This window comes from Leuciscus leuciscus, assembly GCF_965113295.1.
Source record: "Leuciscus leuciscus genome assembly, chromosome: 4".
NCBI lineage: Eukaryota > Metazoa > Chordata > Actinopteri > Cypriniformes > Leuciscidae > Leuciscus > Leuciscus leuciscus.
In genome coordinates, this window is record NC_138728.1 from 13,288,932 (window position 1) to 13,302,163 (window position 13,232).

General features: G+C 37.2%; 1 protein-coding gene across 1 annotated transcript; it reads left to right on the forward strand.

The window, feature by feature from the left end:
- Positions 1-561: 561 nt before the first annotated feature.
- Positions 562-13,232, forward strand: copg2 (COPI coat complex subunit gamma 2). The gene is made up of 23 exons (XM_082168498.1): positions 562-697; positions 1,484-1,536; positions 1,618-1,698; positions 1,795-1,866; positions 2,691-2,770; positions 4,798-4,873; positions 5,006-5,098; positions 5,283-5,369; positions 5,449-5,606; positions 6,141-6,274; positions 6,397-6,464; positions 6,810-6,998; positions 8,100-8,195; positions 8,421-8,664; positions 8,955-9,030; positions 10,756-10,859; positions 11,041-11,166; positions 11,319-11,387; positions 11,492-11,803; positions 12,103-12,200; positions 12,296-12,434; positions 12,559-12,657; positions 12,781-13,232. The coding sequence occupies exons 1-23, from the start codon at positions 661-663 to the stop codon at positions 12,909-12,911; spliced, it is 2,622 nt and encodes an 873-aa protein (XP_082024624.1). The 5' UTR covers positions 562-660; the 3' UTR covers positions 12,912-13,232.

The window sequence follows — 13,232 nt, forward strand, 5'->3', positions numbered from 1 at the left end:
ACACACACACACACACACACACACACACACACACACACACACACACACACACACACACACACACACACACACACACACACACACACACACACACACACACACACACACACACACACACACACACACACACACACACACACACACACACACACACACACACACACACACACATATCATGTATCATTTACATGTATAAGCTATATTTATATATATATATACACACACACATCATTTATCATTTATATTTATATTAAATTTACACACCATTAACAGTCTATGTGTTTGTGAATTATAATATGTATTTGTAACATATTGTCATATTTTAAATGTATATATAAATGTTTATATATACATATTTATAATTATTTTATATGTATTTTATATGTACACACACACACACACACACACACACACACACACACACACACACACACACACACACACACACACACATATTCTTTCTTTTTCTGGAACGTACGAAGAAAACCAACCTCTTCATGGTCATCTCGACTTTTAAGCATAGACCTTTATTTTGAAGTGTGAACTCAGTGAGCTCCACCTCCGCCAGCTCACAATACACGTCACTCTGGTTGACGTGGAGGAAAAGAGCGTGAATGACTGTCTGATCATCTCGTTTACTGCTCTCAAACATTCAGCAAAATGATCAAGAAATTCGACAAGAAGGACGAGGAGTCTGGTAAGATCATTATTAAATGAATGCTGACACATGATCAAATCTGTATCATATGATAAACAGCTTATTTCAGTGGCCGAGATGATGTCGGTTGTTTTGCTAAGGAAGAGCGTCTCTGCAGGCCACAGCACATCTGCAACTGAAAAAATTACACTTGTTTAACACTAATGATTTATGTTCATGTTTCAGTTTTATACTTAATTTGAGTGGTGGATTAACTAGTAGCTATGTGATTTTTGCTGTATCCTACAGTATGAGTTTAATTCATCTTTATTGAGGAAGCTAATATGCTAGCAGTAGCCTTTATTTATCTATTTTCATTTTGCAAGCTTGTCAACGAAGAAGATCTAACATTTGCTTCTTGGTTTTTCTCCATAAGCTTTGTATTCCGTATATTTAAAGGGAATTTCTGATTGAAGTTGATTAAAGGGCTGCAAATGGGCTAAGTTACATATAACGTTAGATGCTATTCTCTCTTGTAACAACTTTTATTTATAAGGCACTATAATCTTTTGACAATTCAGATTCAGAAGATCCAAATCTTTGGTTTTGGTTTACTAAATGGTTAATAAATGTAACTAATATTGCTGTTTTGCAGTGGCAAAGAGCCACATATAGATGCTATTCGTTCTCTCATCACTTATTCTATGAGCACTTTTCTTGAAGAAATGGCATTATATGATTTATAACTTACATGTTATTACCTTAACTTAAACTTTTACCTAATATTGTATATGAATGAAGGCACAAACTTTTAGTTGATTGACAGATCTGTTCTTATGCGTTTAGGAAGTGGCTCAAACCCCTTTCAGCATCTGGAGAAAAGCGCTGTACTACAGGAGGTGAGTTTGATGCATTTGAATCTTAAAATGATCAGAACTTTTCTTTAGTACTGTACATTACATCGCATGTTTGTTTCAAAGGCTCGGATCTTCAACGAGACACCCATCAATCCGAGAAGATGTCTGCACATCCTGACGAAGATCATCTACCTGCTCAACCAGGTGTGTGATTATATCTTACTTTTTCAGCAGTTTTACACTACTGCATCTCTCTTTCTCTATGGACTGATTCATCTCTAAACTCCTTCATTTTTTCAGGGTGAGCACTTTGGAACCACAGAAGCCACTGAAGCTTTCTTTGCCATGACTAGGCTGTTCCAGTCTAATGATGTAAGACACTTTATTTACTGGTTTTTACTAGTGTGTTACTAGACAGTTACCTTTTTTTTTTAAAGGCTAAACCTATATCATGGAAGCCAATACATGCATATTGCATTATGTAATAATATAATAAATGTCAGTAAATATAATTTAAATATAATTAATGACAGCAGCAATAATATTATACACATTTTTTTTTTTTTTTTTTACACAAAATGAACAAAATGTTGTTATGTTTTTGAACTTGACACAAGGGGGTGCTTAACACTTTTGTTAATCAGCCAAGCAGACAGTTATTGGCCGGTGCAGATATGGCTGATAAATCTGTGCATCACCACCAATGTTATTGTTAATTAAAACTATAAAAAAAAAACATTTTGTTCATTGAAATAAAGCTGCAATAAAACAAAATTGAATATTAGATGAAAACTTAAACAAAATGTCAATTAGAATTAGCCTTGTCAACTAATTGAAATAACTTTGTTGAAGTAAATAAAAACAAAAAATTAACTTCAACTAAAAAAACTAAAAATTAATCAACTAAAACTTTCAATAAAATATTAACCCTAAATAGGAATGGTAAAGAAAAATGATAAAAACAAAGAGCAAAATTACTAAAATTAAAATCAAAACTGGAAAAATAACACAAAATAGATAAATTAAAAATATTAATAAAAACTATAAAAAAATATATAATTTAAATTTACACTGATAAATACTTATTTTAGTTATTGAGTTGCAGCAATTAATAATTTATTGCAAATAATTTGCTGTTCTTGCCATAGAGCTGTTTTGTAAGTGAAAATTTATTTAGCTTTTGCCTCATCTTTTAGCAAACCCTGAGAAGAATGTGTTACCTGACCATAAAGGAGATGGCCAACATCTCAGAGGATGTGATCATCGTTACAAGCAGGTGAGCAGTTCATTTTGCCATAGCAGTGTATTTCTTATTTGTAATTACAATATCGTCACTGTCGGGCGGAAACCTCGTATCTCCATATATATATATATATATATATATATATAATATTTATTTAAGTTGATGTGTATATGTATATATGTGTGTATATATGTGTATATATATGTATGTATATATGTATATGTATATATATATATATATAATATTTATTTAAGTTATATATATATATATATATATATATATATATATATATATATATATATATATATATATATATATCAACTTAAATAAATATATATATATATATATATAATATTTATTTAAGTTTTTATATATATATATATGTATATCAACTTAAATAAATATTATATATCAACTTAAATAAATATATATATATATAATATTTATTTAAGTTGATATATATAAACTTAAATAAATATTATATATATATATATTAGTGGTGGGCCGTTATCGGCGTTAACGTGCTGCGTTAACGCGAGACTCTTATCGCGCGATAAAAAAAATATCGCCGTTAATCTATTCTCCAAGTTGGGTTGGGAGATGGCTCTATACTACACAAGCAATGATGACGCAATCTACCCGCGGCCGCGAGGTAAACCCGGCTGCAACGCATATTCGTCGTCATCTTAAGTAAACACGGCTGAAAGTGAAAGACGGTGAAAAAGATCGGTGCAACATCCATTATTTGCACTTGGTTCGGGTTTAAGCCGTCAGACGAGCAGCAGCAAACTATATACAGAGTGTGTGGGGTAACAGTTCGGTAAGTTAACACACGACTAATCCGTTCGACCACCTCAAATTCAAAACGAAACATATCACTGAATACCAGCGCGCGCGTATTATTCCCATTCCAATATATCTTAGTGGTGTAGCCCATAATCTCGATTTTAAGAATCGTTGTTGTGTTTCTTTTTAACTGAAAAGACATCAGTTAGACAATATTCTAATTTTAAATTTAGGGTTTCATAAGCTCCAAGCCATAATAAACATTAGACCTACTTAAGTCTCTGCAGCTAGTGTACTTACATTTTATTTATCTGCAAAATTATGTTGTATACTTACAGTTTTGCTCAATATATGTTCTCAAAACTACATACACCCTTTAAAAAAAATACATTTAGCAGTTGTTTAGCATGGGTCTGTGTAATCTGTTCTGAAATGGTTTTATTATAATATACTGTATATCGTTATCGCAAGAGGCTGCAATGAATATCACAATATAGATTTTAGGCCATATCGCCCATCCCTAATTGATAGCCTATAGTAGTTGATAATAACATAGGCCTACCTAATGTTGCCTACGGACGGTAACAGTACAGTAGTAACCTTTTACAGTCTATGAGTTGAACAGCTTTCTCAAGCAGTTTGTGATGCATTTTGGAAACAGGAGATGAGCCCCTGGTCTAATGCGCCACCTGGCTTGAGAAACCCATTCTCAAAGACTTACTTTTATAGTCATTATTTGGGTAGCACACATATTCTGAATGCCTTCGGCAGAATTCAAATGAGCCATTTTAATCTAGATTAATTTCAAAATTAATCTAGATTAATCTAGATTAAAAAAATTAATCTATGCCCACCTATAATATATATATATATATATATGTATATTTAGTATATATATTTAATATAAGTATTTAAGTATAAGTATTTTACGTCAGTGTTTCTTGAGTAAAAAAAAAAACGCTGTCGGCGCCAATAACGCACGTGGCGTGGTCAGCGCGCCGACATGTAGCGCCTTTGCGCTCGGGCAGCCCGTGTTCGAGTCCCGGCTCGTAGACCTTTCCCAATCCCGTCCCCTGTCTCTCTCCCACCTCACTTCCTGTCAACTCTCCACTGTCCTGTCACAATAAAAGGAAAAAATCACCAAAAACCAATATACAAAAAACCCCCCCCAAAAAACGCTGTACTTATTTTAAGAAAACTATATTGTTTTTATAATATGTGTAGTAGTGTGTAAACATTTTTATTTAATGATTAATGTTTTTTGTGTGTCTCAGCTTGACAAAGGACATGACTGGTAAAGAGGATGTTTACAGAGGCCCGGCAATCAGAGCTCTCTGCAGGATCACTGATGTGAGTCTCAACTGTTTGAAAACTCATTTGTCTCTGTGTAACAGACTTTATTTTCTATAAGTGAGAAATAAACTACAATGGAACAGATGTAAATGATCCTTTCAATTGTGCTTCTTCCATCTTGTCCACCAGACCACCATGCTGCAGGCTATTGAACGGTACATGAAACAGGCCATCGTGGACAAAGTGCCCAGCGTGTCCAGCTCTGCTCTCGTCTCCTCACTGGTAAGATCACAATCTAGTGTTATTTTAGTATTATTTATGCACTATTATAGTATTTATTAATATTTTAAAATGGCGCTAAACTGAATAGTATTAGCCAATCACTAGTCTGTTTTCACTTAACTGTTTATTACACTTAGTCCTGGATAATGTAGCTATCCTGTTTGTTTCTGTATTTGTTTTACAGCACATGGTGAAGATGAGTTTTGATGTGGTAAAACGCTGGGTCAATGAAGCTCAGGAGGCGGCTTCAAGTGATAACATCATGGTGCAGGTTAGTGAGATGCTTGCATCCATTGTCTTGTGAGTTGGGAGCCTGTCTGTCTTTAATAAATTGGGATCTCTCTGCACAGTACCATGCTCTGGGTCTTCTGTACCACTTGAGGAAGAATGACCGTCTGGCTGTGACCAAGATGCTCAACAAATTCACCAAATCTGGCCTCAAGTCTCCGTTTGCTTACTGCATGATGATTCGCATTGCCAGTAAGCTGCTGGAGGAGACGGATGGAGGGTATGTGTGTTCGACATTAGCTTTTTTAGGCGTTATTAACATCATGCAGTTGCTTATAGTGTAGACTTATTTAGGCCCAGATTTATTAACAGCTTGCACCAGCACAAACCCTCTTTTGGTGTTAAAAAACTACTATCAGGATTTAATAACGACACTCAGTGAAAAAATAGTGCTGAAAAGGCGTGGACAGGGTTATTTTTGTGGCTGACCTTATTGCATATGCTTTTGTAGGAGTTTCCCTTTCAGACGCAAAATTTATAGGAGGAGAGCATTAAAATGAATCATGCAATGTGATTTACTAAGGTTTGCGCTAGTCAATTTACTCGTTTTTTTCCCCGCCATTATTTACCTGCCAAAAAAAGCTTGCTGCTCTTGTTAGATTGCTTCTGTCATTATGGAAATGATCCGGATGTGTCAGATCACACGCAGAATTTTCCACTCCCATCTGTGCTTTTTTGGAATTTTGTTCTCAGGCTAATTTGCCTTGTTTAGTAAATCTGGCCCTTAGTCTGTCTACATATGTTGTTTTAACAGGCACGATAGCCCTCTGTTTGACTTCATTGAGAGCTGCTTGAGGAATAAACATGAGATGGTGGTTTATGAAGCGGCCTCCGCCATCGTCCACATGCCCAACTGTACCGCTCGTGAGCTGGCTCCTGCTGTGTCCGGTTAGTCTTGTGCATTTTACTTCTTGCTGCTACCTTTTTGCTTTCTAACCAGCGCACAAGACAAAGTACACTAGATGTTCAATTCATTTTGTTTCTCTCTCTCTCTCTCTTTCTTTCCATAGTTCTCCAGCTGTTTTGCAGCTCTCCCAAAGCCGCCCTGCGATATGCAGCTGTACGGACCCTTAATAAGGTTAGTTTTTCCTGTCTGTTTGAATAGGATTTTATTTGTAAACCATTGCATTATCAACTACTACATGGAGACGCCAAAGAACACATTTTAATGTTCAAAGACACATTGCTATCACCCTTTTATCACAGAAATTGTGCAAAAATGTGCTCTTTTTCACACCAGTGTTATTTTAGGATCATTGAAATACTAATATATTGTTTTTTTTACATGTCTATATAGTTTTTATTTTAATTTGTTAAACTAACTTGAAATTATGACATGTAGCCTTGCCGAGTTTATTTTTTTTTTTCGTGTCTTATTTTATTTCAAGTAACAAATGTTTTTGAACAACAAATGTTCCAACAGGTGGCAATGAAGCATCCGTCAGCAGTGACCGCATGCAACCTGGACCTGGAGAACCTGATCACTGACTCCAACCGCAGCATCGCCACCCTGGCCATCACCACCCTGCTGAAGACCGGCAGCGAGAGCAGCGTGGACCGTCTCATGAAACAGATCTCCTCCTTCGTCTCCGAGATCTCGGATGAGTTCAAGGTGACTTCATCACCCAGACAGCGAATTAGAGAGCAAACATCTGTTTTAGATGCATATTCGGGAGTTTAATATTTTATTAATTTGCACATATTGTACCTTTTAAATAATTAGGGCTGGGTAAAAAATATAGATTTCTCGATTTTAATCGATTCTCATTTTTACGAACCGAAATCGATTCTTAAATCCCAAGAATCTATTAGGCTAGTCATCCTGTTTTCAGTTTTCAGATGAATGAATGGAACATTGTAGTGCGCATCCCATCCAATTAATCGCAATAATCTTTGTGCTTTGTTACTATTGATATGAAACAAAGTCTCACATGGAATCGCTCAGTGTTTCAACTGTGGAAAGACGTCAGTAAAACAGTAAACAATGCCATGTAACGTCATATTTACCTCAGAAAAACCATATCTGGTGACCATAAACTCGTTAGTCAGCTAGAAAAATTAACTCTAGAGAGTAGCTTTTTGCTAAATATATGCACCATATTACATATTCATTGTAATTTTTAATGTTTAATGATTTTTTTTATGTCAATGTTTTTAATTTAAAGGTATAGCGGAGGATCTTTCCAAATTTTAGATAAGACCCGCCCTCTCCACTTTTTGAAAAGTTTGATTGATTCACCAGAATGATTGACAATTAGGAGGACCAATAGTTTAGACTACCCACCAGGAAGTAAAACATCCTCCGCTATACCTTTAATATTTAATGCATGTTTGAATGAATCTGGCAAGTTTTTATGTCAGCCACCATTTAAATGTTTATATTTCATATAACTTTATTATTATAAAAATAAATAAGTGTAATTTAAGTGTTTGTTTACAAATCAGTTAATTTTTACCTTCAATAATAGTAGGCTAATGAAGCCTAGTAGGCTACAACTGACTCCCATAGTTTACAGCATTAGTTAAGAGATTTGTTTTCCTTGAGAAAATTTGCCATGTATTGTACCTGATATCCAAAATAATCAATATTGATTCGAAATCGAATCGAATTGCAAGCTTGTGAATCGAAATCGAATCGAATTGTGAAATTTGTGTCAATACCCAGCCCTAGTGATAATGTTCCAGTAAACTAAATGGTGTGTTTGTTTTCCAGGTGGTTGTGGTCCAGGCCATCAGTGCTCTGTGCCAGAAGTATCCCAGAAAACACAGCGTGATGATGAACTTCCTTTCGAACATGCTTAGAGATGATGTAAGTTCATTCAAGGACATTTGTTCTTCTGTTGTTAAGATGGAGTCTTGTAATCTCTCTTAGTCTTTATGCTTTTCTTTATACTGATATTCTTAATACCTGTTTTAATTTGTGTCTGTATTTTACTTAATTAGCACCAACAGTTTTGAACATAGATCTTGCTGTAAACAAATATTTTTAAATTAGAAGCGTCAGATTTCATTGCATTTTTCTTTTCTTTTGCAGGGTGGCTTTGATTACAAGAGAGCCATCGTGGACTGTATCATCAGCATCATAGAGGAAAACCCAGAGAGTAAGGAGACAGGCCTGGCTCACCTGTGTGAGTTTATCGAGGACTGCGAGCACACCGTCCTGGCCACTAAGATCCTCCACCTGCTGGGGAAAGAAGGCCCACGTACCCCCACCCCCTCCAAATACATCCGTTTCATCTTCAACCGTGTGGTGCTAGAGAGTGAGGCGGTGCGGGCAGGTGAGTAATCTCGTATGACCTTTGACCTGTGCGTTAACCTCCTTGCAATGAGCTTATAAAACCTGCTCGTGCCACCTTAAGATCTCAGGATGTGTGTGTTTGCGATGCAGTAGTACAGGTTTTTTTGTTTGAGCGACACACGTGTCCAAATAATTAACTGCTGTCCGACTGCAATTTGGAGTAAATTTAAGCAGGCCTGATAATCTGTAATTAATCAGCTTCAGCGACTGAGCTTTAGGACATTTAAGCATTCTTCTGCTCTGACTCTCCTCTCACGTTTTTCTTCAAAGCTGCGGTCAGTGCGCTGGCCAAGTTTGGGGCTCAAAATGATGACCTGCTGCCAAGCGTCTTGGTCCTGATGCAGAGGTAGGCCTTTACTGGCAGAAAGTGTGTGTGTGTGGGAGGGAGAGGGCGATTTATATTGGTAATTTGAGTATTAGAGTTACGAAATGACCAAAGAAATGTGTGTTGAGAAATCAGTGCAAATGTTTGTTAAACTAAAAAGAGAAAATCCTCATTTGATTGGATTAAAAAGAAACGATGCAAAACAGAAAATAAAAAATTTTACCTAAAAAAAGAAACTCATCATTGGATTAAAAATGATGTAAATGGCAATTTTTTTACTTATTTATTTTTGCTCATTAAAGGGATACTTCACCCAAAATTGGATTAATTACTCACCCTCATGTTGTTTCAAACCCACAAGACTTTCATTCATATTCGGAACACAGATTAAATCCGAGAGCTTTCTGTCCCTCCATTGACAGCTACGTAACTGAAACTTTGACACTTCAAAAAGTTCATAAAGAGATCGTATAAACATTGATCAGCGAACATGAACAGAAGCTCAACCGAACCCGCTTGACTCGCTAGAACAAACCTCTTACGGAAGCTCAAACGAGCTGCGTAACAGACGAGAATGAACCTCATTGGTTCTTGCATGTCAAGTAAACATGCTTGAGCTTCCCTTTACCGCAACTGATGTGCGAGTTGATGAATGTTTAAATGTGAATAAAAGCCTAAATTAAATCTGTTCATCATATAAAGTGATTGTGTCTCTTCAGAAAAAATTGGACTAAACCGCTCAATTCATATGGATTAGTTTTACGATCTCTTTTTGAAGCGTCAAAATGTCAGTTGTGTAGCTGGGTTGGAACGACATGAGGGTGAGTAATTAATGACAGAATACAATTTTTTGGGTGAACTATCCATTTAAAGGAACACTCCACCGTTTTTTGAAATAGGGCTTATTCACCTTCTTTCCTACATTTAGATAGGTGGGCAAATGCATTTTTGTCTCAGTGCATGCATTGTTTTAGTTTGACAGGGTTGGCGCTAGCTTAGCATAATGAATGGAATCCTTTGTTGCCAGCTAGCATGTCCTGAGTAAAAGTGATATAAAAAAAAAAAAACCACCTAATTACTTCTTGTGGCCTGCGTATTCACAACAAGTACAAATAGTGATGCAGATTAACACTAGGCGATTTCCTATGCAGATTTTGACTTTGGACTATATTAGGGGGAAGCACAGGCAAAGCACTGCTACTTGGGCGCAGAGATATCATGCCCAAGTAGCAGTGCTTTGCCTGTGCTTCCCCCTAATATAGTCCTTAATATACAAGTCAATATCTGCCTAGGAAATCGCCTAGTGTTAATCTGCATCGCTATTTGTACTTGTTGTGAATACGCAGGCCACAAGAAGTAATTAGGTAGGGTTTTTTTTTTTTTTATATCACTTTTATTCAGGACATGCTAGCTGGCAACAAAGGATTCCATTCATTATGCTAAGCTAAGCTCACGCTGACCCTGTCAAACTAAAACAATGCATGCACTGAGACAAAAATGCATTTGCCCACCTATCTAAATGTGGGAAAGAAGGTGAATAAGCCCTATTTCAAAAAACGCAGGAGTGTTCCTTTAAGGTATACTGACCTTTTCATTACTTATTTTTAATCACTTTTCCATGTTTGTCTACTAAAATAAAATATAGTTTTTATCATAATGTTGCTTATCGCCTATCCATACCGAAATGCGTTAATATGCGATTTGCTAAAGCGTGTGTGTGTGTGTGTGTGTGTGTGTGTCTGATAGGTGTATGATGGACAGTGATGATGAGGTGAGAGACAGAGCCACATTCTACATGAATGTCCTTCAGCAGAAGCAGAAGGCCTTGAATGCCGCATACATCTTCAACGGTGAGGGTTTGTGTTGCAGTGGTTGGTTTGTGTGGGTTTCCATTGTTCTGCATAGTTAAGATTCTTATTGTGTATCTGATATGTTGATGTGAGTGATAAACGTTTGTGGTTGTGGTGTGAATTATTATTTATTTATTCGGCATTAAAGTTGTGTCATGGTTGTTGAACCGTTTGTTCGCAGGTCTGTCTGTATCTGTTCCTGGACTGGAGAAATCCCTCCACCAGTACACACTGGAGCCCTCTGAGAAACCATTTGACATGAAGACCGTTCCCTTGGCTACCGCGCCCATCACGGAGCAGAAAACAGGTGTGAATAGATTTCCACACTACTTGTGAACAAGAGTCCAATAACTAGACTATTACTCAATATAATCCATATAGTCTTTAACCTTTTTTCGGCTAAATTGCAAAGCTTAGTCAAATTGCACAAGTTCACTTTATTTTTCTCCTTCATGCCAGAAATCGCACCCGTTGCAACAAGCAAACTACCGGAAAAGCTTGCACCTTCACGCCAAGACATTTACCAAGGTAAGACGATTAGCTAATCAGCAAAGCAATGTGTGCCGCACCGTTAAACCAGAGTTTGAAGCAAACTGTGCCACGTTTTTCCTCCCTTATTTTTCTTCTCTCAGATCAACTTGCAGCCATCCCAGAATTCAAGAGTCTGGGTCCCCTGTTCAAGTCATCAGAGCCGGTTCAGTTAACAGAAGCAGAGACGGAATATGTAGTGCGCTGCATCAAACACACTTTTGCAAATCACATGATCTTCCAGTTCGACTGCACCAACACGCTGAACGACCAGCTGCTGCAGCGGGTTATGGTCCAGATGGAGCCTTCAGAGGCCTACGAGGTACTACATTACGTACCTGCACCTAACCTCCCCTACAGCCAGCCTGGCTCCTGCTACAGTCTGGTCCGGTTACCGGAGGATGACCCCACAGCAGGTACGTCACACAGAATGTATTTTTGCTTTCCACTTTGCTGCTTTTCGTTGTTTTTCTATGTAACTCACATCTTTTTCAGCGGCTTGCACATGAAAACGGCGTTCTAAAACTGTAGTGCTCAAGTTGAAAGAAGGTCAACCTCTGTACATTTAGCTCTTTTTTTCATTTTGCTACCCCATGTATTACATTTTTAAACGCATTCTGTGTAAATGGTACATTACAGACTAAACTGCTTGCTTTGAAGTATTTAAAGTACTTACGAAATTTGACACGTTTTTAATTGTTTGCATTTGTCTTAGTCTCTTGCACGTTCAGCTGTACAATGAAATATCTAGTCCGGGATTGTGATCCTAACACGGGAGAGCCTGATGATGACGGTTATGATGATGAATATGTGGTATGTGAATTTTCAAAATCAATTCATGGTTAAAAAAAAAACACAGGAAGATTATCAGCGGCCATTCCCCACTCAATCTCGCATTTTCATCCTAGCTGGAAGATTTAGAGGTAACAGTCGCTGACCACATACAGAAGGTGTTAAAGCCTAATTTCGGCGCGGCGTGGGAGGAGATCGGAGACGAGTTTGAGAAGGAAGAGACGTTTGCTTTGGCCACAGTCAGAACTCTAGATGGTCAGTTTGATTAAAATCAACTTTAATATCCTAATGACCATCTATAAGAATGTCAAATAAATGTATGTTTGATGTTTTGTGGCTGTAGAAATAATCATCTCTTGATTTGTATTTATCTTCACAGAGGCGGTAAATAACATCATCAGCTTCTTGGGCATGCAGCCTTGTGAACGCTCAGACAAAGTTCCTGAAAACAAGAACTCGCATGTTCTGGTCTTAGCAGGTTTGTACTGATTTCATCAATCCAGTTTTTTAGTTCTGTGAGTTTCAGGTCTTGAAATGTGCATTAGATATTCATTTTCTCTATTTCTAACCTGACTGATGATCAATGATCGTGTTTCTGAAGGTGTGTTTAGGGGAGGTCATGACGTGTTGGTGAGGGCGCGTCTGGCGCTGGCTGATGGGGTCACTATGCAGGTGACCGTAAGGAGCACAGACGAGAGTGTGGTCGACGTCATCCTGGCGTCTGTCGGATAAACGAGCGATGTGAGTGACCTGGTCACATGCCAATCAATCTGGGTCATTGTCCTTTTATATGCATCTATATAGTAGCTCTATAATGTTTCACACAACCATCTTTGTGGCTTAACATGAATCCTCTATAAGATCCTGTTTCTGTATTTGATCTGTTCTGAGATTTCTATAATATTGTGCCACTTAAATTCATGTGGAAGAGATCTAATCATTGTTGTTTCTCTGGTATTTGATTTGCTCTGGCCTTGTGTCATGGCTCGGGGGAAATAGTCCTTTAAAACAAACCTATCATTTATCAATAATAAAAAGTCTGGAAGAGTACAA

Bases quoted from the DNA above. Each gene is read 5' to 3' on its own strand.
- copg2 (XM_082168498.1), top strand. From the start codon at position 661: ATGATCAAGAAATTCGACAAGAAGGACGAGGAGTCTG. The intron at 11,388-11,491 runs GTAAGACGATTA...TTCTTCTCTCAG, and splicing joins ACGCCAAGACATTTACCAAG to ATCAACTTGCAGCCATCCCA. The intron at 12,658-12,780 runs GTTTGTACTGAT...GTGTTTCTGAAG, and splicing joins GCATGTTCTGGTCTTAGCAG to GTGTGTTTAGGGGAGGTCAT.